This window comes from Nannobrachium achirus, assembly GCF_963921795.1.
Source record: "Nannobrachium achirus genome assembly, chromosome: 24".
Classification (NCBI taxonomy): Eukaryota; Metazoa; Chordata; class Actinopteri; order Myctophiformes; family Myctophidae; genus Nannobrachium; species Nannobrachium achirus.
The window spans coordinates 19459482-19483297 of record NC_137831.1 but is presented as its reverse complement, the minus strand read 5'-3'; the positions used below and the strand labels follow the sequence as shown (position 1 = coordinate 19483297).

Sequence of the window (23816 nt, the reverse complement as noted above, 5' to 3'; positions counted from 1 at the left end):
GGGTCCTCCTGCATGCTCAATTCAACAGAAAGGTATAGTTCAGGGGTCTTCCACAGGGGGTCCGGGACCCCTAGGAGGTCCTCAAAGTTACTACAGGGGGGCCGCCAAATATTTGTGATAGGATCATTCTTTTTAAATTAACAACTTGAACCCTCGCATCCTTATTCTGAGGAGCACTTTAGCCAAAAATCGCTGATCTACAAGCTCTCAACGCCTCACGCTGTGACGCTGCGAGGCGTTGAGACCTTGTAGATCGGTTATTTTTGGCAAATAGGTTTTCTGTAGAGGTAAAAATGTAGATCGGTTATTTTTGGCAAATAGGTTTTCTGTAGAGGTAAAAAAGAGCAGACCAAGTACAGGGTGAACGGTCAAGTTAACTAAAAACATGAATCCAACATAGACTGATGACAGTGCTGTCAAACAACTCTATCAATCTATCTATGAAATCAATGAACATCTGCATCACTTTCTCAGCTAAAGGGTGCTTGGCCTGAACACGTTGAAGACCCCTGGTATAGTTAGAAATCAAACAAATGTCTTTTGTGTTAAACTATAGCGTATTTTTGTGTCTTTACTCTTTATAGTTCATGATGTCTGCCTCAGAGACCGAGACCCGCAGTGGGCTGTCCTCCCCTGAGCCAATGGATCTTTGCGCAGACCAGCACTTCAGACCATTTCCACCCCATCATGCTACCCTGGTCCCATTTGGTCATGTTCCTCACAGGGGCAGCGTCATCCCCAACCGAATCTTTGTCGGCGGGATTGACTCCAGTGTGAGATTTTTAAGCACAATTATAGTAGCCTATTAGTCTTGTGGGCTTTTTGTTTTGTTTATGTTTCTTTTGTGAGCTTTCATTTTCTTTCTGGACAACACACCATTGTCTCTTGACAACACATTTCTTTTGGTGCTAATTCCTTTGTGCAACCAAATACTAATAGAGAGTGTGTGTGTGTGTGTGTGTGTGTGTGTGTGTGTGTGTGTGTGTGTGTGTGTGTGTGTGTGTGTGTGTGTGTGTGTGTGTGTGTGTGTATTCTGCATTTGTTCTCCAGATTGCTGAGGATGACCTGTGGCAGTATTTCTCAGAGTACGGTAGAGTTACAGATGTAAAGATTTTGACTGATAGCTCAGGATTCCCTAAGGGGTGAGTTCATTCTTTGTTTGACATTCATATTTTCTATTTATTTTGTATCAGCATTTACTATACTAATACCAACCTCCTTCCGCCCATGTATTGGCTAATCATGGTTGATCAATATAGCATGGGCTAGTGTTTTCTATGATAATTTCAAAATGTTTTCCTATTCTAAGTGGCTGTGCAGTGTGCACATAATACTGCTCAACACTGCCTCCCATTTAGGTTGTGTTTGTAGCTGGGATGGGTTGTACAACACTAGTGTGTAACACTGAATGTGTTTTGATTCTTTCTATCCATCAGATATGGGTTCATCAGCTTTGAGACAAGAGAGGAGGTACAGAGAATCCTTCAGAATGTAAGTATTATACAAGCTAATAGCTACTTTGCCCCATCATCCCTACTCATTCTCTCCCTCTATCATCTGCTAACATCTCTCACCACTGTGTTGTTTGCTATATTTTCATCCCACCCCTCTGCCATCACCTCGAAGGCTGACAGGGTCCAATTCAAAGACAAGTTTTTCTTCGTTGGCCCGGCAGTCCGCAAGCAGCAAGGAAGAGGTGAGCGGTGCATTTCGGCTGTATTTCATTGATGAAATAAATGTGAAAATTACAAAACTTGCAGTATACATACTTAATCTAAATGTAAGATAATGCCATAAGTACAAAGGTAGTTAGATAATTGTACGAAGCTATTTTGAGCCATCAATATCTCATAAATGACCCACATTAGCTAAATATCAGCTCAAGTTGCCAAGCACCAATGAATGTACTGCCAGTGAAACGATAGCTTCATGTCTCATTTGTCATAATTGTCAATCATGCAAAAGTTTAATTTTGTACCAAATCCTATATTAAAATGGGCCAACGGGCGGACCTCGGCCACATCACTCTGACTCAGACATAACCGTTAAAAAAAAAAACTGATATAGGCAGGACCAGGGGATTCTCAGAGAGACGAGGTTCAGAGGATCGTGGATTCTCAGAGAGACGAGGTTCAGAGGATCGTGGATTCTCAGAGAGACGAGGTTCAGAGGATCGTACCCATCGCAGCCACCATCCCAGCAGTGCCAGCACGCCCATGCCAGTGCTTCCCCCGCCAGTACCCTATGGACCTGTGTACCTGACCACTCCCGACGGCCTCCCTTACACCTACCACAATGGCGTGGCCTACTTCCAGAGGCCTGAAGACATCCAGTCAGCACACCACTGGCCCTCCAGCTCTGGTACCCATCATGCATACGTACGTAACACACCAGTTCAAACCAATTTGTTTGTCCATTTTATTATTCATTATATTTTCTCTTTTATTTTATTCATTAATTAAGCATTCTACTTCACACAAAACCCTGAGTGTTCACTCAGGGTTTTGTGGTAAAATGGTAAATTAGCACTAAGGTATTTCTGTAAAAAGCCTTTAAAGGTATATGGAACCATTTTTACACACACATTTAAAATAGCACACGGTTCTTTTCAAAATAAATGGTTTGTTTTAGATTCTTGTTCCACAAAGTGCATATTGGTAAAAACAACAACTTCTCCTCCTGGCATTGTTCTCTGTCTCTGGTCAATGTGATGGTAAAAAAAAGAAACAAACATTTGTCTACCAGGTGCATACCCTTCCCTCATTACCCAGGCCTACTTATGCACTTGCTGCCTGTCAATCAATTAGGCCTGGGAGAGGCGTGCCCTTGGTGCCCAAATATTAAACTAATAATCAAATTATATATCAAACTAATACAAATGATTATGCCAAATAATACTAAATAATCACAAATATGATAGTAATAATTATCTAACATACAAAAGCAAAATAATATGTTTTGCCGTAGAAGTCAACCAAGGACAAAGATAAGTGAGTATCTCTTATTTTCAGCCTCCAGTGATGCTCAGCCCCCCTCCCCAGCCTACCCCACTGCAGCCAGCCTATCAGCACTACCAGGTCAGCAGTAACTCACCAAATATTTACAGTTATAATGATCTTCTTTTTTATATGCATGCACTTGAACCATATAGTGTCCATATCCTGAGAACTTTAGCCAAAAATAGTAGATCTACAAGCTCACAACGCCTCGCGCTGCGAGGCGTTGTGAGCTTGTAGATCGGCTATTTTTGTCCAAGAGGTTTGGTGTAGAGGGGAAAAAGGGCAGACCAAGTACGGAGTGAAAGGTAAAGTTTTCTAAGTATTGACGGTTCAAGTGGTTAAATATCTGAAAAACACAAATTGACATGAATCCAAAATACGCTGATTGTGCTGTCAATGAAACTATATGGAATCTATGAAAAGGTTGTGGGGGTCCCTGCTTCATCTCTCTCTCAACTAAGGGGTCCATGGCCTGAAAACATGAGAAACCCCTGCACTAAAGCCCTATGTACTTTGTCAAACAACAAATAGTGAAATTAGTCCATAGGCAAGCTCACAGCGTGTCAGACTGGGCATGTTACGAGAAAATATTTTGATACATCTTTGCTTGTACCGTCAATATTTTGCCCATAATATTGATGCCGGTTTTGACTACAATCTTGATTACAAGAACGAGCAATTCCCTTCTTAACGATCCCAGCAAGAAACCAATTCCTTTAACCCATTTAGAACGGGTACACATTATTGTGTATCATTTTTATGCTTTAACTATTGAAAAAAAGCAGATATACAAGCTCACAGCGCGGCACCGAGATTTGCGCTGCGAGCTTGTAGATCTGATATTTTTGAAAATGTGTGAAAATTCGAATTTTGACCCGATTCTATAAGTGTGTTTTGAATCCTTCTAAGGTTTTTTGAAAAGCCTATATTTCTATTTCAGCAATCTGGCCAGCCATCGTCAAAGAAAAGGTCCTTTTCACTTAAATGGAGCTCAGATTTCGTCTGTTCTTGAGAGACTACTATGTCAGTGGTTCTCAAACTTTTTCATGTGAAGGACCCCCAAAATGATATTTATTTGGCCATGGACCCCCATCTCAAAGTATCTAGTTCCAGGGACCAACCCCAGAAGCAAAATTTGAGTTACAAACGTTCTCTTTGAATACATACTGTATATTCAAAGATCACACATTTTCAAAAATAGCAGATCTACAAGCTCGCAGCGCGGCACTCGGTGCCGCGCTGTGAGCTTGTATATCTGCTATTTTTCAATAGTTAAAGCATTCAAATAATTCTAGGCAACAGATTCTTTTTTTGTCCCCACATGTGTGTGTGTGTTGGTGTGTGTGGGGGTGTGTTTGTGTGTGACTATGTGTATGTACAGTACATGCAGGAGTACTTGCAGCGCTCCGTGTACCTGTACCAGGATGTGGAGCAGCACAGGGCCTCAGGAGGCTGGGTCCAGCCAACTCTGCCTGCCATATCAGAGGTACTCAGAAACAGGGTTCCCACACATTTTTACCAATTAATTTCTAAAACTTTTCCAGAATATTTAACCCAATTTCCAGGACTATATAACAATAATTCAGCCCAATAATAGGTCCCTTAAGCCTCGATCAGAGTCGGCTCCGCGGTGGAAGGCTATCCACCGCGAGTCCCGACACATCTCTCTGTTTTTACTATCAGACAGATAGGCTCTTCACCCTCACAATGCCTCGCGTTGCGAGGCGTTGTGAGCAATTTGTCATTTCAGAGGTATTAACAAAATCAATAACCATTTTTACAGGACCTTCCAGGACCCTTGATAAATTCCAAAACTTTTCCACTACTGGAAAAATATTTTTCTAATGTCAAAATATTTCCAGGAATTTCATGACCGTGGGAACCCTGCCACAAACAAAAGAAACACACAAGCCCTCCTGTGTGGTTTGTCGTATGACAAATAGGAAAAGTAGCAGATCTACAAGCTCCCGATGCATCACATGGCAACACATTGTGTGAGCTTGTAACAGTTGGTCTAGTAATGAATCACATACATATTTCTAATATGTGCAATGTACTACATCAGTGCTTTTCAACCAGCGGTCTGGGGACCACCAGTGGTCCTTGAGGGGGTTCCAGGTGGTCGTAACCAAATTGACCCTTCTAGATCTTTAACTCCTAAGTGTAAAATGAAACAGGTCCATTTGGTTACATTTTATGCTCTCAAGAGTTAAATTATTAAACATCTGCATTACTTAATCTACAAGTACACAATTCTACAAAATTTGAAATCAAATGTGTACTGATTATGTTAGTGTACATTTACTCAAGGGCTTTACTTCCACTCCACTACAGCTCGGATCCAAATATTGTACTTTTACTCCACTACATTTATTTGGAAACTTTAGTTACTAGTTACTTTGCAGATATAAATTATAATATAAAAAACCTACGTTAACCACTTTAGCCCTATTTCATACCCAGGCTATGCTATGCTTGTAGATCTGCTATTTTCAAACATTTCGTACTTTTAATTACATTTCGTTACAATACTTTCGTACTTTTACTCAAGTACATTTTGGATTCCAGACTTTTACTTGTAACAGTGTTTCTACATTGCAGTATTGATACGGTACTTTTACTTAAGTAAAAAAATTTGAGTACTTTTTCCACCACTGATAAAGGCTTAACCCGGGCATCTCTTAACCCTAGGGCTGTCACGATATGACATTTTACATGACGATTAATTGTCACTCAAATAATTGGCGATTAACGATTTAATTGTGTTTTTGTCGTTGATAATTACATTTCTGTTTGGCTTTTAGGCTTTGAAGTTGTACATGGTAGATATGACACATAACCTAAATATACAAAGAAATTACTGACATATTTGACAACTTACTACTTAAAAAATAACTTTGATAGTGGAAATAGCCGATCTACAAGCTCACAACGCGCCGCGATGCGACGCGTTGTGAGCTTATAGATCTCTACTATTTCGAACATTCACGATTATGACAAAATAATTGCGATAATGTCAAATAATTGCGATTAGACGATTATGTAATAATTGTGACAGCCCTAATCTCCCCCCTCCAGGAGCAGACATTACAAGTGGTTTACCAGGGTTTCCATCCCTTGCCACGTATAAAGCACAGGCACGGCAGGCGCTTCAGCCGCAGCCACAGCGCCCGCTTGGAGTACATACCGGAGGTCTCCGAGCCCGAGGAGGCCCCCAAGCCACTGGGCGAATCCACTGGTCGAACCCCCAAGCCACCGGTCACACACGCAGCTGAATAGACCTGGCCATTGTTACAAGTCCGCTGCAGGTGTGATATGTGTAATGCCTTATCTTAGTGCACTAGTGCACACTGGGTGCTGAAATTATAGTAAAGTTCTCAGCCACGCGTGGTCAAATAACAGCAGTTAGAGGAGCAGTGCTGTTTGCTGTTGACTTTTACTGCCAAACCTTATTTTTATTTATAAAGTGGAACATTTGTTTCTTTTTTACCGTGTGTATATATTTTACACAGTTGAGCCAAATTGTTAAAGGCTTAAGAGTTTACAACCTTATTTGTTTTTAAAGTGGCATTTTGATTTTCTTTACCTTTTAATATATAAAATATGACATAATTGCACTAATTGTTGTAGGGTTATTGCCGGATCCGTTCTAAAGCAAAGGAAGTGAGTGACACTGACCTGCCCTGTTCTGATTTGTATTTTTTTATTGATTTTATTTTATCTTTTACCGATTGCACTATTGTTGTTGTTGTTGTTGTGATATTGCCAGGTCTGTTAAAAGGCAGAGACCATATATCATATATTAAATTGCACTGTTGTTGTAGGGGTATTGCCCGATCTGTTCAAAAGCAAAGAAGGCAGTGAGTGACACTGACCTCCCCTGTTCTTATTTGTATTTTTTATTGATTTGATTTTCAATTTTACCTTTTAATATATTATACTAGAAATGTATGATTGCACTATTGTTGTGATGTTGCCAGGTCTGTTAAAGGCAGAGACCACAGTCAGTGAGCGACACTGACCTACCCTGAACCTCTTTCTCAGGATTTTGAGTGTGTTCAGATTTGCACCTTGCATGATGAGCCGTTCAGCTATGCTGGAATTGTTGTGTGATTTGTGTGCTGGTGGAAATAAAGGTTTTCCCTTGGTGAACTGGATTCGTTTTTTCTTTTACCCATAAAAAAAATACCAATATTGTTTAGCTGATACATTATAGTATGCACCGATGCATTAAATAAAAGTAGTTTTCAGCTTGTAGACCAGGGGTCTTCAACGTTTTCAGGCCAAGGACCCCTTTGCTGAGAGAGATGAAGCAGGGACCCCCACTATATATTGTATACAATTGTTGCAGATTAAAAATGTTGACAGATTTCTTAGACAACGTAGACTTGTTTGACAGCTCTATCACTGTATGTTGGATTAATGGGTATATTTTCAGACATTCAACCACTTGAACCTTCAATACTTAGTCAGCTCTTCTTTTCCCTCTACACCTCTTTTCCAGAAATAGCCGATCTACTCTGCTATTTTTGGCTAATGTTCCACTCAGAATAGGGATGCTATTCATGGGTTGCATTTGTAGTCCTAAACCGGCCATATTGAGGACCAACACAGGTGTTCAATTTATCAGATTGGCATAGAACCAATGTTCAACGTTAATCAAGACACCTGTGTTGGTCCTCAAAATGGCTGGTGTAGGACTACAAAAGCAACCCATGAATAGGTTCAAGCGGTTAATGATATCACTCAAAGATTGCCTCTCCCCCCTCTCTCTGAGGATCCCGTTGAAGACCCCTGTTGTAGATTATTTTCGGCATGCGACTCCCATCATACAAATAAAGTAATTGCGCCATTATTCCCACGGCATTTCTTGCAAGTACCTCCACATAAGACACAGGCCAGGGATGTAAATATACAGTATCTGGGTTTTAATTAGAAAACATGAATGTGTGTCCACCAGGGACCCCCAAAAACACATTTACATTGTTTTAAATGCATGAGTAAATTCATTATCAAATATGAATATAGAATAAAATGAGACACTCGTGCTTTTGAAACTAAGGCAGTGGTTATCAAACTTGTTTAATTTCAAGGACCCCCATACCTCGAGTTTACAAATGGAACCATTTGAACACTGGAGTTCCAGCCATGCAAGGGTCTTATTTGAAACCCCCTCTAGGAAGTGGAACCCTGACGCGAGTCCCTGGACCCCAATTTGAGAACCACTGCTCTAAGGCAATTGTGATTGATTATTCACGTCAAGAAAATTTAGAATAAATAAATAACCCTCACCATGTACAGCATGCTGTCTGGAGGGAGGCTTGGTTGAGTTTACGCCCTCTCCTGTCCCAAATAACAGTAATAAGTGTTAAGCCTGATTTATACATAGTTGCGCATCGTCTCTTGCACAGATCTGCTGATCTACAAGCTCACAACGCAATGTGGTAAAAACTGACATTACAAGCAGTGAAAAGTGATATGATGATGGAAACAAAGACAAGGTCTCTAGTCAGCACCTCAGCTAAACACATGAAAACACAAGCAGATGTAGAGGACTGTGGACATCACAACAATAAACCCCGAATAACAATTCATTCCCCGACCGTATCGTGGGAAATGTAATGGGGCTCCGCTTCTGTCCATTGTTTCAAATGTCCAGACTTAAACGCTATCCAGATTCCAGACCCCGCTGACCGGTACTGAAAATCACAAATGTGAAGGGATAAATATTGTCTTTGAGCAAAAGAATGTACCTGGAAACATCAAAACAAACTCACGAGAGGTCACACAGTGAAGAAACGTTTTAGTTGTGAGCTTATAGATCAACCTTTTCCGGTGTGGGTCATCGGCACACAAGTATAAATCACGCTTTATGTTGGTTTCACCAATCAATGTAACAGTTGTATGTGTGTTGTCAATAAAACGAATTGCACACCGGTTCACTGTATTTGACAAAATCACTGGACATTTCATCATGAGACACTTCTAAATTATTAAGTTTTGATTAAAACAAACAAAACAATGCCCTCAAATTCCTTCCCAATTTCCCGGTTGATAAACGTTATCTTGCTGTGAAACCACAAACCAGTGACCCAGTTTAAGCCACTTGAGATTAGTGAAAGTAAAGTAAGAAAATGGATGAAGAACAGAGCCATGTCTGTGTATAACAATATAAAAATAAGATTTACTTTCCCAAGCCAGGTTAGATTGGTTTTAAAAGCAAATGAGCATATACACATGAGTTCCCACAACAATCTGATACTAAATAAGCTACAGTATGTTAAAATGGGAGCGTGAGAATATTTCAAAGAGGAGGGCCATACGCTTTTGAAGGCCGTCACCGAATGCAGCGCAACGTCGGCAACGGAGCACCCATCATTGATTAAAAAGGGAACATTCCCTGCAATGGCGAGGACGCGACGCCCGGTGGCTGCAGTGGAGCCCTGGGGCTCCACCCAGATGAGTTTGACCAGATGAAGAGCTTGTGCTCGAAACGTCATTAAATTTACTCATTTGGAGCAGATTGTAGGGGTTTCCTCTCTATTAAGTTAGCTGTGCTATACCCATAGATGGTCACATATGGGTTGAGGCTTTCCAGATGCAAACCCCCAAAACACAAATACTGAGCGAAGCTAAAACATTATCCAATCAAGTGCCATTGTGTACTAGCCTCCTCCAGATATCTGGATGAGGCTGGTTCACGAGGCTAATTGTGTACAGTATATTTCTGATGAATTCCTCCACAGCACTGCCAAAATAGGTTTCTCATGAACATCTCATCTATGAAAGTGCTAACATAATCACTAGTGTGTTCTATTGTGCTATGTGTCTTAGATATCTAACATGATATATACTTAAGAATTACAATATTTTTGGCATGTTCATTTTGGGACAATATTGTGTGTCCATCAAATGTGGGCAAACAGTATTTGCAAAATAACTTCCGGGTAATTGTTTTGACCTACACACGGGCGGGGGATTCAACAGATTCAGATTCAGACTGATACTCACATGGAATTGTTAGCCACAGGAAGGTGCCTTTATCATTAGAAGAATATCAACAGAGACCACCAAAATGTTTGAGGAGAAAGCCCGGGAGAAGATAGCAGGGATACTCAACACAGCCAAGGGTGAAAAAGGCCACCCTTCAAACCATGATAGTATTTTCTAATGTAGCAAAGCCCACCACTACTTGCTACCACCAAAAGGTCTAAAACAAAGCCTGCCAAAAATATTTTGCAAACAGCATTTCGTGTGTGTGTGTGTGTGTGTGTGTGTGTGTGTGTGTGTGTGTGTGTGTGTGCGTGCGATAGACGTCCGTGAGTGGTCAGTCTTCACTCTCCTCTGCCTCGACGTCGTTCTGAGTCTCGTCCTCCATGATGGGCACTATGAGGTTGTCCTTGGACATCAGGTTGTATTTCATGACGAAGCGTGTGAACCGATGACATAGGAACGTCTCGTTCTAGAGCCAAGCACATGATGTACAATTACAATCTAGTGTCAGGGTTCCCACACATCTTTTTAACAATGACATTTAAAAACCTTTCCAAAGTATTATCCCCCTTTCCAGACCTATAGCAATCACACACACACACAAGTGCAATAATGATACTCTTAAACCAATGTGTTATCAATGCACCAAGACAGACTCGAGAGAAGCTGTCATGTGACAAAAAGAACAGCTCTATAAGCTAGCAACGTATCACTGCATTTTACATATCTTTCACATAATGTTCACATAATGACAAAAACAATGTATTTTGTTGCTGTCAGACATAAACCTCTTATCTCCATATTTTAACTTTGCGTTTTTTCAGAAATTAACGCCCTACTTGATCATACTTGATCATACAGCGTCACACAAAAGCATCAAAAGTAGCAGATCCACACGCTTGAAATGTGGCACGAAGCAACACGTTTGGAGCTTGTAGATCTGCTACTACTATTACTACTGCTATTTTCCAAAACATTTGATTAATTACAAACCTTTTCCAGGCCTGGAAAACTGTTTTTCTAATTTCTAAATATTTCTAGGAATTTCATGACTGTGCAAACCCTGTGATCTGCAGTACTTTATGTAGCATCACTAGGGATGGGACGATAATTGCTATTGTGATAATAAAAAAAAAAAAGAACAGTCACAATAAATCCTATCGCAGAGATTTCATTTATTGTGAAATTGTCCTCGGCCAAACACTGGGATACATACACCAGAATAATATAGATGCTGGGGTTCAGGTGGTTTAACAAAAGTGCAGTTTAAGCATATTTTGATCGTGATAATATTGTAGGTAAATGGCAATTATTTGCATCACAATAATCGTGACATATCGTCCCATCCCTAAGCATCACATTCATGAAGTGTTCAAAGAAAAGCAAGATGTGGGAAAGACAAAAATACATGAATATAGATGCCTTAATGGTCCACGTCACACTGATAAGAACCAGTATGCTCGCGCAGGTCGGCACCAAATGAACCCCACCGCCCATAGGATGCAATGGATAAGTGGTCACTGCACTCACGTATAAAAATGCATTCCATCAAACTTTCAGATGTTGTTTTTCTCCCCGTGTGGAGGAAGAATGTTTAGGATTTTTACTGTGATCTCTCACTCTTGAAATATGTAATCCTTGGTTTCTGTTGATTTGAAACAATAATAGCGCTTCAAAACAGTTGCCCTTCAAACCCCACCTCCATTCGCTGTCATCAGAACGGAGGGAGTGCTCCTCATGATCACCAGAGCGTCTACTGCTCGCCCAGCTGTAGTCCATGAAGCCTAATTTATGCTCTGTCCTGCGACGGTGTCACGCACAGACCTCCAAGCTCAGAACAGTGCATTGGTGACGCGATGTAAGCTTGTATATCAGCTACTCTCGACGTACAATACCGTTGCGCAATGAAGTATACTGTATATGTATGTCTCGATAAGGGCGCACCCATGGGCGCACCTAACTAGCACACAAGAGGATGTTGAATGAACTGAAAACAGCGCTCCCCAAAACAAAGGTTTGTGGATCTGTTAGGAATTGATTACATGATAGTCACCTGTGCATTCAATCTCAATGCTTGTAAACAAATAATTGGTCTATAGAAATATCCACCTGTTTCTGCGAGAATGTACTGTAGCATTATTTGCAGGACACTTCTGATTAACAGCAGACATACAAGCTCACGTCACGTCGCAGATGCAACCGTTTTGAGCTTGTAGATCACTCTCGGCTGCGGCGCCGGAAGCTGCCTGCACATTCTGCGCAATGCACGATGGGATGTTGGAAAGTTGTGGATAGAAAGATGAGACATTTAACCACTTAAATCCTACAGTATATACTGCATTGACCAGGGACCCAAGAGGTCTATACTTGCCCTCCGTTTTTCCTAAACACAGAGCCGGTAGACCTGTTCGCTATTTTTGCAGAATGTTATGACAGCTCCAGCATAGGGATGCTAGGGTTCATGTGGTTAAAAACCTAAGCCAGTTGTCTTCTTATCCCCAATATTATGTAAAAACGGTTAACCCTCTATATTCTGGTAGCAATAATTGCTATTGACCATATTCACTTGGTGGCACTGGCCATGTTGAAATTCGCATTGAAAACTGTACCTACACCGGGTGCCAACTGGGGTGGCATTTCATTGACTTAATGGCAAGATGGACGCCATATCAATATTGTCAATAGTTACTTTTTTTCCAGGTGGGTGGCCTAATTTCAGCCAATCAGGATAGAGTACCCATTTATCAGATTCGTTTTTTTGGGGAATTTGAATTCATTTGTTTGATCCGCAACAGAATAAGCATGAGGATTAGTTTTAATCGCATTAAAACATGCATGTGTGAATGCACCCTTATTTTAACAAAAGGAAAATCACTTGACCTACCATTACATTTCTAATTCACTCTGCCTATAACAAATACAGAAAATGACATGTTTTTCTACCTCATATTTATCGAAGATCTGGCGGTGGTGAAAGTATGCGTGGGAGAAGATCCTGTAGATCCTCCGACACACTGAACCCAGCTTGGCTACTGAGGATTCTTTAATGCTCACCCTGTAAAGACACCACAGTATCGTCACATACTATATATGACATCCAACTATTAATTTACCAAATGTCTGTCTTGTCTTGTCTTGTCTTGTCTTGTCTTGTCTTGTCTGTCTGTCTGTCCGTCCGCCGCCTGACTGTCTGTATGCCGACATCACTGATACTCAACAGTGTCGCCACCATGCTAACAGCCACATGCTGAAACAATGCCCAACTTAGATCTTAGATCACTACAATGCCCAAATTTGGAGATAGCATCACAGACTGGCCTGGACACAGAACACCATATATGGGCATAAAAGAGAGCCAGACAGACAGAAAACAACTGACTTCACTGACTGATATCACTACCGTGCCCAAATTTGGAGATGACATCACAGACTAGCACCAACCAGAGAGAGACTATCTGAATATGCTTTACTGTATTAACCCATTGATCTGATTATAAAAAGGTTTAAACCAACCCTCTCAAATAGAATGGAAATTCTGTCCAATCAGATCGGCCCAGTCTCTTCCAGTTGAGGTGTTTTTAATTTGATCATTCCGTTTATAAGTGGAATATTAGGGTCCATGTAAACATTAACCCTAATTTGGACCCTTTTAATTTCAGTACAACTTGCAAAAACTGGAAACTAGCTTGGGATAACTAATCCAACAAAGAAGCATATACAGTAAGCACTATTTTTGGTCAAAGTTGAATTATTGTTCCATCTTCAAGTATGAGTGGACTTGAAAAGTCCAGCTGAAAACATGCATTATTAACGGCACAATGACGTTGTTTCCAACATCGCCTCAATTATTTGATTAAGTTTGGTACATTTTATGACTTTGCAGAAAATGTAAAACAAACTATTCTAAAAATAAATCCACAAACAAGAAAATAGTCCATGTTTATGTACTGTATATGGCCAAAGAACACATAATGATAAGCACTTCTGATGAAACTATGATCCTTAAATGTTTGTAAATGCTTTTACCTGCTGGGAAAGTACTTGTTACTATTGAGGAGGCAAGCAGCGCCATCTAGTGTGTGTCTGGTGTAGTCGATGGCTGGGCACTGCAAAAAAGACATGTACAAAAGGTAGAGCCATGGAGGATTATTCAAACCTGTTTATAATTTCTAAGTAAACTAACATAAACCATAAAAAATAATCCATAATCAACTTTTTCCATGGGAGTTTTTCACATTCTTGTCATCATCTCCAATTGAACATTTCCAAGTCGAACAAAACAACAGGAAATAAATATCACAGGCAACTGCGATAGAGTGGTTGTATAAAATGTGTTCATAAAAACCAGAAATTCAGTATCGCTTGAGGAACTGATTTGACTTAAATAATTGCCAATTAATTTTTAATTGTGTTTTTAACGTTGAACATTGGAACATAAGTGGCTTCGTAAAAACAAAAGTTTGTCAGAGCAGATATGACAAATGACTTAAATATACAAAGAAACTTAACACAAATATTAACATTTGGGTCCAAATATCAGAGGATGGTAGTGGTGGTTGTACCTCTTTGGGAGTCTTGTGGGCTGCGCAGAGGAATATCCACTGCTCCGTAGCTGTCATCTGTGTGCATGTGTCTGGGTGGCACTCTCCCTGTTGTAGTAAAGAGCACATGTTCTCAATTTGACTCATGTACAAGCTCACAACACTTGTAGATCTGCTATTTTTCAGCTAATGTTCCCCCAAGACTAGGGATGCTGGTGTTCAAGAGGTTAAAAATAAGTTACTACATGTTTTAGCATATATTTGGCTTTCAAATAGCCCATGTACATAGTGCATCCACATTTTCCTCTGGGATTAGCAATGCTTATGCATTATCTTTATTTGGAATAATGGCTGTGGTAGAATATAATGAGGAAACTTACCTGTAATTTGACTGCCAAGCCATTCAGCTCTAAACAAAACTGCCTGAAACGAGAACAAAAAAAGAAAACATCCAATGAGGAATGTAATGTAATGAAAACATTTAGCTTACCAACAAGCTTTCATTCAGAATTCATTCAGATTTCAGAAGGATCAAATAACAGCCTTAGGGCTGATGCATACTCCACTTTTAGAGCCGAGTTTCCCCCCCCCAGGGCCGAACCGAATTAAACTGGGCTCTAAAAGTGGAGTATGCATCAGCCCTTAGCCAGTTCTGGCTCATTATGACAATACCATTTTGAACACTTTTTTTCCTATGATCACCGGGTGACACTTCCAATTCCATTCATGGCATTTCCCAATATTCTCTATGTTGAATAGTGAAAATAACAGAGGTGAGACCATAGGGGGGGACGATACGAGTAACTCGATACTATGACAATATTTGGCTCTCGATAACAATTATATTACGGTACACGATAATCAATATATTACAAGAAAATTCAGATATCTGTAAAAAGTAGTCAGATGTGAGTGTGTTATAGATCAATTATTTTCAAATAGCCCATGTACATAGCGTAAAAGTGATCAAACTAATTATTATGCTATATTAACACATTTTGATTTTACAACATGAAATCCATGCACGGTGGAAGTACCAACCATTGATGCTATCAATAATAAGCAGTTGCTTATCAAAATTGCTAACTATCAATGACCATGACATGGGTGGGTTTGACTCTTGTTAAAGCAGTGGTTCTCAAAGTGGATAACGGGGGACTCTGTGGGTTCCTTTAGGGGGGGTCTAAATGGACCCATACAAGTCTGTAACTCTGACGGTGTCAACACCGTCAGAGTTAAGGGGAGACCTTGAATCTCGAACGTTTGAGAAACACTGTGTTAAAGACATGATATGCAGTGATTACCTGAGATGTTCATACTTCCAGACTCCTTCATCTTGACCTTCAGGTGGCTCTAAAATCTTGTCAATGTTGGCGCAGTCCAATCTAATGTTCTGCTGGATATACTAGAAACAAACAACATAAACAATGCCAGTTTATTTGTACAGCAAAATCAATACACAAAGGCAAGTCAAGGTGCTTTAGCAGCTTTACATAAGTATATAAATATATACTGTAAAGCAGGGGTCCTCAAATACAAATCTTGAAGGTCCAGAAATATTTTTTTGAAACAGGTCCGGGTCCGAAAAAAAAAGGCGAAGGCGAAATAAGGCGGATACATTAATACAGTATGTACTGTATGTATGTATGTTTATTATAATCATTAGAATTGTTTATTTTAATTATTATTATTATTATTTGGAACTTTGGAAATCTCAGTTGGAACTGTTACCCCTGCTACCCGATGCTGGATAAGCGGTTGAAGATGGATGGATGGATGAATGGATAATTATTTATGCATGTAGAGTAGGCTACATTATTTACATTTATTGTGTAGCAATAAAACACTGGCTTATAGTTTAATTATTGGAAACTAAAGAGCATAAATGCAATATTAGGCTTGTCGTTCAGAATGGAAAATAAAGTGAAACTTAGCGTGAGGGGGAGAGGATTACTTGACATTCAGTTGACACACGTACTGCACAAGCCAGACTGTGCTGTTGCCTATGTCAAATGGCCAGTCAAATCAGGGTCAACGAGTCATAGTTATTAACCTAACACAGCCTAGGATAGCTGGCAATAATATGCGACGACACATCACATTGTTAAAGACGCATGATCACGCATCGCGAGTTTCGCGACCATTTCTCGTCTAATGCAAGCAGTTGGAGCCTTACATCGTGGATATTAATGTGTTGCTGTTGTCCTCTCCAATTGAACAGCCAAAGGTAGAAGATCTCTAAGTTATTAATCCAGTGGGAGCAATGGTTTCCAAGAGGTTTTAGCAACTTTTTCAGGCAGCGAGCGGCATGAGTGTGTGGAGAGGGGAGGGGAGGGGGGAGCAGCATGGAGAGCAGACTGCTTCGGAGGGAAGGAAAACCTTTGATCTACAAGCCCACAGCACGTTGCACCCGCGACGCTTTGTGGGCTTGCAAATTGGCGTAGGGGACGGGGTGTGTCTTGTGAGCCTGTGTATGTGTTTGAGCGAATGAGCACATACACACCCACGCACACACAAACACAAATCACACACAGTCAGTCCGATCGTCAGATACAACTGTGCGGAGATTTCTCAGAAATGTGCCGCGGTCCGGACGGAGGTGCGCCTGGGTCCGGACATGGACCGCGGTCCGCCTATTGAGGACCCCTGCTGTAAAGTAACACCAGTAAGACTCCCTAATCGCAAATAGGGCAAAAATTAGTTTTTCCTAAATCTTCCTGATCCATGTTGATGACATGAGTGTAGACATGCTGTGTAGTGATTTTCGTGATTTTAGGGCAAAATCTGTAGGAGTTACGGCATTTTATGTGAGCTGCAGTGGAGGGGGTCCTCCACTGGGGGCGCCACCACTTTTGCATCCGTTCTGGAGCACCAGGAGTGGGTGGTCCCCAGGAATTCCCCGTGAGCAGGCCCGTTGGGGTGGTCATTTGGTCATTTTTGCACATTTGTTCATTTTTTACATCTGGGGGTCCCCCAGGGAGCTGGGGGTCCCTGGAGCTCCGGGGGTCCTTGGAGGTTGTAGTTTGGCAGGTAAGGAGTGTGTGTGCAAAATGTGGCATGGATGGGGGCAACGGTTGTGCAGATAGGAGCAGGGCAAAATTAGACCTGGGGGTCCCCCAGGGACCTGGGGGTCCCTGGAGCTGCGGGGGTCCTTGGAGGTAGTAGTTTGGCAGGTCAGGAGTGTGTGTGCAAGATTTGGCGTGGATGGGGGCAACGGTTGTGGAGATATGAGCAGGGCAAAAGTGTGACGTGTGACTGACTGACGGACTGACGCACGGACAGCCGGTGGAGGTTTTGATAGTAAATGCGACCTACGGTCGCAATAACTGGCCACTCTCCAGGTTTACTGACAACATAACCAGCATATTTTCAGTTTTTGGTAGGGCTGGACGATATGGGCAAATATCACTACAATTTTTTGACCAAACACTTTGATATCAACACATTGTGATGAAACGATTTCTATAAAATAAAATAAAGGTTATCTAGTCTCATATCACTATTGATATAATATCATATATTGGCCTATTTGGGCGTCATCTCTAAAATAAATCTAACATATTATTAGCCAAAACCATGTGTTAGCAAAAAATAAAATAAACATTGATAGAACTGTCAGACAAATCTCTGAAGCCATCAAAGCTGCAGCATCACTTGGACACAACGAAAGTAAGAGAATCAGCTAAATGAAGACGCCTGCTCTAATTTAACGTGGTCTTGATTGATCTATATTGATGATTGGGTTGGAGACGTACAAGCATGCCAAAATGTTTTCTTAACACCATCATCCTCTCTGGATGGTGGAGTGGTGTAAAGGCCCGTCCGTACTCTCTCCGACCACCGATCTCTCCGACCACCGATCTTTTTGTCGGAAAGGTCCAGTTCAACTACAAAATGACGTCACATGCAACTTCTGAAAAGCATTACCCCGAATTAGAGTTCGGAAAGCTGCACATCGGAAAGTCGGAACTCTCCGCAAAAGGTTGGGTGGTCGGAGACAGTATGGACTGACCTCAACTGCGTTACACTTATGATGATGACCAATAATCTCATACCCATAGATCAGTGGCTCCCAAACTTTTTAGCTTGTGACCCAAAAGAGAAATTAGACGTTTGCCCTGGGACCCAGAGCAGATCTACAAGCTCGCGACGCGTCGTGAATTATTGTTATTTCTTATTAATGGAATTTCTTACATTTGTACATTTTAAAATGTATAACATTATTCTTTTTTCAATTATAATCTATATATTTTTTAAATGTAGGAAAAGAAAAGGATTTTTACTCTGAGTCGTGACCCATAAAAATTGGTCCGTGACCCACAATTGGTTCCCGACCCACAATTGGTTCCCGACCCACTGTTTGGGAAACAGTCCATTTATTTTCAGTTTATTTTTATTTATAGTGCAACATCACCCCAAGGGGTCTCTGTGCACTTCACACAACAAGGCATACAGCAAACACAATAGCAAAGAAAAGGGAACAAACATTAAAAAGTGCACACATGGTCAAACAATTTCCATGTAGCAGTACACAGCTGAAGATGTATAAGTCAGCAAAGAAATGAAAGGAAAAACTAAAATAGGATAAAATAAAACAACGCAATGTAAAAGATACTGAGCAGGGTTAGATCATATAAGTGAAGTTCAGAGATTAAGGCAGACCGTATTGTAGGCAAAAGAGATACGTTTTTAATCTAGATTTAAGAATGTCTAAGGAGTCTGCATCCCTGACAGCTTGAGGGAGTGCATTCCAGTGCCCTAGCTAGATAACGTATGAATGAGCTCACCTGCTGCACAGCCAGTGTGCTGTCCATGTCCTCGAATGACTCATCAGGCCAGTTGTAGAAGTCCTACAACAACAAAAACAAAATCACACACACAAACAGGTCAGATGACATGATGACACCCACCACAGATCCTTTGGTTCCCTACCTGGTTCAATGGGACAACACCTAGCCTGTATACAGAGGTGTAAAGCAGGGGTCTTCAACGTTTCAGGCCAAGGACCCCTGAGAAGGAGAGAGATGAAGCAGCCAGGGGACCCCCTCTACATATTGTATGAATGTGTGATGGAGATTTTCATTGATTTCATAGATAGATTCATAGACTTGTTTGACAGCACTGTCATGAGTCTATGTTGGATTAATGTTAATTGTATGTTCAGACATTTAACCACTTAAATTGTTGATATTTTGTAAACTTGACCTTTCACTATGTACTTGGTCTTATCTTTTTTACCTCTACTACACCAAACCTATTTTTGGCTTAAGTTCTCCTCGGAATAGGGATGCGAGGGTTCAAGTTGTTAATTTAAAAGAAGTATCCTATCACACAAGGATTTGGTGGCCTAAGGACCCCCTAGGGGTCCCGGACCCCCTGTTGAAGACTCCCGGTGTAAAGTAATGAAGTACATACATTTACTCAAGTACGATACTTGCATAGGTACAATTTTTAGGTATTTCTTACTTTACTTGAGTATTTCCGATCCAATAATCTTGGATGCAAATATTGTACTTTAACTCACACTTTTTTGAAAACTTTGAATTATTATATTATAAAACAAATGTACCGGTAGTACTTTTTCCACCACTGCCTGTATACCATTATTGTGACTGTCTGTCAGTGCAGTGGTTCTCAAAGTAGATTCCAGGGGTTCCTTTATGGGGGTCTAAATTGACTCTTACAATTCTGTAACTCTTGACAGTGTACAAATGGACCCATTTCCATTTGTACACTGTCAGAGTTAAGGGGAGACCTTCACATTTTAAAGTCAGTGGATCAGCTGTCACAGTAGCCTTACCATAGAGTTATATGAGCCTTACATTAAGATATCCCTACCGAGACTTCCGCATTGTGACGTTGGGACGACGGTCAACGTCACAATGCGGACGTCTCAGTAGGAATACCTTAATGTAAGGCTACTGTCACAGGACTGTCAGGGACTTTGTTTTCCTTTATAGCCTTATAGTTAGCGTACAAATGGAACCAAATTAACCCGTTAGGTCCATTTGTACACTGTCAGAGTTAAGAGGAGACCTTCAAATCTGAAAGTTATTTCAAATCAGGCGTCAGGCGTTCAGCTGTCACAGTGTTGACAGCTGCGACGTTAGCCTGCGTGCTAACGTTAGCAGTGTATGGCGTCTGGCTGATGGGGGAAATGGGAAATCTCGCTTTTTCGACGGCACATCATTTCGACTAAGGCCAAGGGTAACTTGGGTTTTAGAGCATAGTGTTTAACATTCGGCAAAGAGGTTTGGTGTAGAGGGGAGAAGTATTGATAGTTGTTCAAGTGGTTAAATGGGACCTGAAAACACAAATTGACATGAATCCAAAATACACTGATGATCGTGCTGCTGCTGAGTGTCAAACAATGAAACTATATGGAATCTCTGAACAGGTTGTGGGGGTCCCTGCTTCATCTCTCTCTCAACTAAGGGGTCCTTGGCCTGAAAACGTTGAAGACCCACTGCTTTACACCACTGTTAGCTGCTGTAGTCGACTTGGTTGTGAAGACAGGCAGCTTCGGCTGTAGTCTGTGAATGCGATCTGAAAGCATAACTAAACGACAGATCCAAACCAGACGCAACTGGACCTCCGCACATTAAATGTACCCCCACACGTCCGTTAAGAGAAGCCCGCGTACCTTGGCTTTCGTCCCCGGTCGATTCCTCCTCAAGACGGCTGTGCCCTCCGCCATGACCATTGCGCCTGCATCGACTACGGAAACAATAACAGCAACACACCGGACGCTGCTTTTTTTTTTTTTTTGCCACCGGCGTCGGGCTCCCACGGGCGCCTCCAGTGGCCAATGTGTGCAACCACAGTCACAGTTTATTATAGATCAGGGGTCTTCAACAGGGGGTCCAGGGGCTCCAGGACCCCTAGGGGGTCCTCAGAGTTACTACAGGGGGTCCTTCAAATCTTTGTGTAATAGAAACCTTTTTTCTCCTTTTTTTATATTAACCACTTTAACCCTAACGTCCATACCATATTATGAGAACTTTATAGACAATAGCAGATCGACAAGCTCACAACGCCTCGCAGCGTAGATCGGCTATTTTTGGCAAAGAGTTTTGGGTAAAAAGAGCAGACTAAGTACAGAGTTAAAGGTCAAGTTTAATAAGTATTGACGGTTTAAGTGGTTACATATATCTGATAACACAAATTGACATGAATCACACTGATGATTGTGCTGTCAAACGATGAAACTATATGGACTCTGGGGGTCCCTGCTTCATCTCTCTCTCAACTAAGGGGTCCTTGGCCTGAAAACGTTTGAAGACCCCTGCTGTAGAGCAGTTTCGTGGTTCTCAGTCTAAAGTTATTATTTCAATATTGATACTTTTACTTGAAAATAATTACTTTTTCCACCACTGAGGACCCTCCATATAAATATATATTATTATATAGGGCAAGGGTCTTCAACAGAGTTACTTCAGGGGGGCCTCCAAATCTTTGTGTGATAGAAACTTTTTTCTCCTTAACCACTTGAACCCTACTTGAACCACTTGAACCCTAGCGTCCATATTCAGAGATCTTTTGACAAAAATAGCAATAGCAAGCAATATACAAGCTCACAACACCTCACGCTGCGAGGCGTTTTTTGGCAAAGAGCTTTGGTGTAGAGGGGGGGAAAGAGCAGACTAAGTAGAGAGTGAAAGGTAAAGTTTACTAAGTATTGACAGTTCAAGTGGTTAAATATCTGAAAACTCAAATTGACATGAATCCAAAATACACTGACGATTGTGCTGTCAAAAGATGAACCTATATGGAATCTATTAACAGGTTGTGGGGGTCCCTGCTTCATCTTTCTCTCAACTAAGGGGTCTTGGCCTGAAAACGTTGAAGACCCCTGATCTAGATGGGAGAGGGAGGCATGCAGTACCTGGGGGACGTATGAAGAGTGAGTAGCGTTTTTCTTAAAGGACAACTCTGCACTAAATAACACCTAGGCTATATTTTCTTACTTATATTGATCCCAAATGACTGTCCATGGGGTTTATTAGGCAGAAATGCCCCTGTTCAGTTTCCCCAGCAGAACCCAGCAGCCTTTCATAGAGTTGATCCCATAAGCCTATATCGCTTTTACACTATTTGTTGCGGTCAAAAGTGACTCCTTTTTTTCATGAATGTGTTACTAGTTGTCATCACAAACACATCCATGGCTTGGTTCTCCCACACGAGCCTCATAAATCATGTTTTAGGGTGAGCGTTCGGCACAACTGCCAATCAAAGTGGCCAATCACAGCATGTCTTTTTCGGGACTTGGAAAAACACATAACATAACATAATCTGTTTAGCAGAGTGTGGCGACTTGTGTTGGACAATGATGGCATGGATGCCTGTGTAACAATAACTAATAACTGATTGATAACAAAAATAAAACACACTTTTGACCGCGAAAAAATGTGTAAAAGCGATAGGCTTATGGGCTCCACTATGCTATGAGAGCTGCTGGATTCATTTGTAGGCCTACGGTATTTGCAAAACCTGTGTGTGATTTTCTTCAAGTGGCGCTAGTATAGAAAGAAGCCTGCAAACACTGAGCTTGCATTAAGATTGTTTCAATTTTAAGATTTGAACTTGTTTGCCCATGATGGAACTCTGCATAGGTAGACATACTCTGACGGTCTGACGAACCCTCATAAGTTCCAGTTTACATCTTTATTTTACCTCTTGTAGTCTACAATCAAACTCTCATTTCAAGGGACTACAAAGTGTGTAAGTTGTGATGACCTGAAACATTCCACTACCTAAACATGTACAGTATCCCTTATATTGTGGATTAGTGAATAAAATGTCTCCTGGTGGCCGACGTACAGTATCAAAAGACAGGGGGGACAGTAATGTGCCAGGCTAGGCCATTTGCATTGATGAATCAGGGTTTTTATCTGTATGGACAGGATCAAGTCCTTGGCAGGGTGTCCAAAGCCTCAAATCCCTGCTCATTACAATAACAAAAGGTCTAATCCAACGACCTTTGATTGAGGTTTATAAAAGAGGCGGCTGTCGCTCTGCTGCATTTACGAAAACCGCTTCAGTTATCTGTTCAGGATGAGTAAGGTAAGAAGAAAAACAACTTGTTTGGGAACTGTACATCACTGAATTGTGGTTGGAGAGTAAAATAATGTATTAAAAACCTACTTAGCTTCAAAGCTACCATCATATCAAGGTTATAAAAATGTAACAGTGGAGGGTGCATCAGCTAGAGTAACTATTGTTGATTGTAGGCCTACTATATGCACACTGTATTCATCTTGTATAACTAAATCGATGTAGCATG

The 23816-nt window shown here is 41.1% G+C and overlaps 1 protein-coding gene across 1 annotated transcript; it reads right to left on the bottom strand.

The window, feature by feature from the left end:
• Window positions 1-7906: 7906 nt before the first annotated feature.
• LOC308280463 (MOB-like protein phocein) lies at window positions 7907-21258 on the bottom strand. Its single transcript, XM_080720738.1, has 8 exons — window positions 21177-21258; window positions 19321-19383; window positions 15838-15938; window positions 14914-14956; window positions 14555-14641; window positions 14019-14098; window positions 12936-13047; window positions 7907-10461 (listed from the first exon to the last, which is right to left on the bottom strand). Exons 1-8 carry the CDS (start codon window positions 21234-21236, stop codon window positions 10327-10329), a joined length of 681 nt encoding a protein of 226 aa, XP_080576864.1. The 5' UTR covers window positions 21237-21258; the 3' UTR covers window positions 7907-10326.
• Window positions 21259-23816: the final 2558 nt, after the last annotated feature.

Bases quoted from the DNA above. Each gene is read 5' to 3' on its own strand.
- LOC308280463 (XM_080720738.1), bottom strand. From the start codon at position 21,236: ATGGTCATGGCGGAGGGCACAGCCGTCTTGAGGAGGAATCGACCGGGG. The intron at 15,939-19,320 runs GTGAGCTCATTC...GTTTGTTTCTAG, and splicing joins GCACACTGGCTGTGCAGCAG to TATATCCAGCAGAACATTAG. The intron at 14,642-14,913 runs GTAAGTTTCCTC...TTACTACAACAG, and splicing joins GCTTGGCAGTCAAATTACAG to GGAGAGTGCCACCCAGACAC.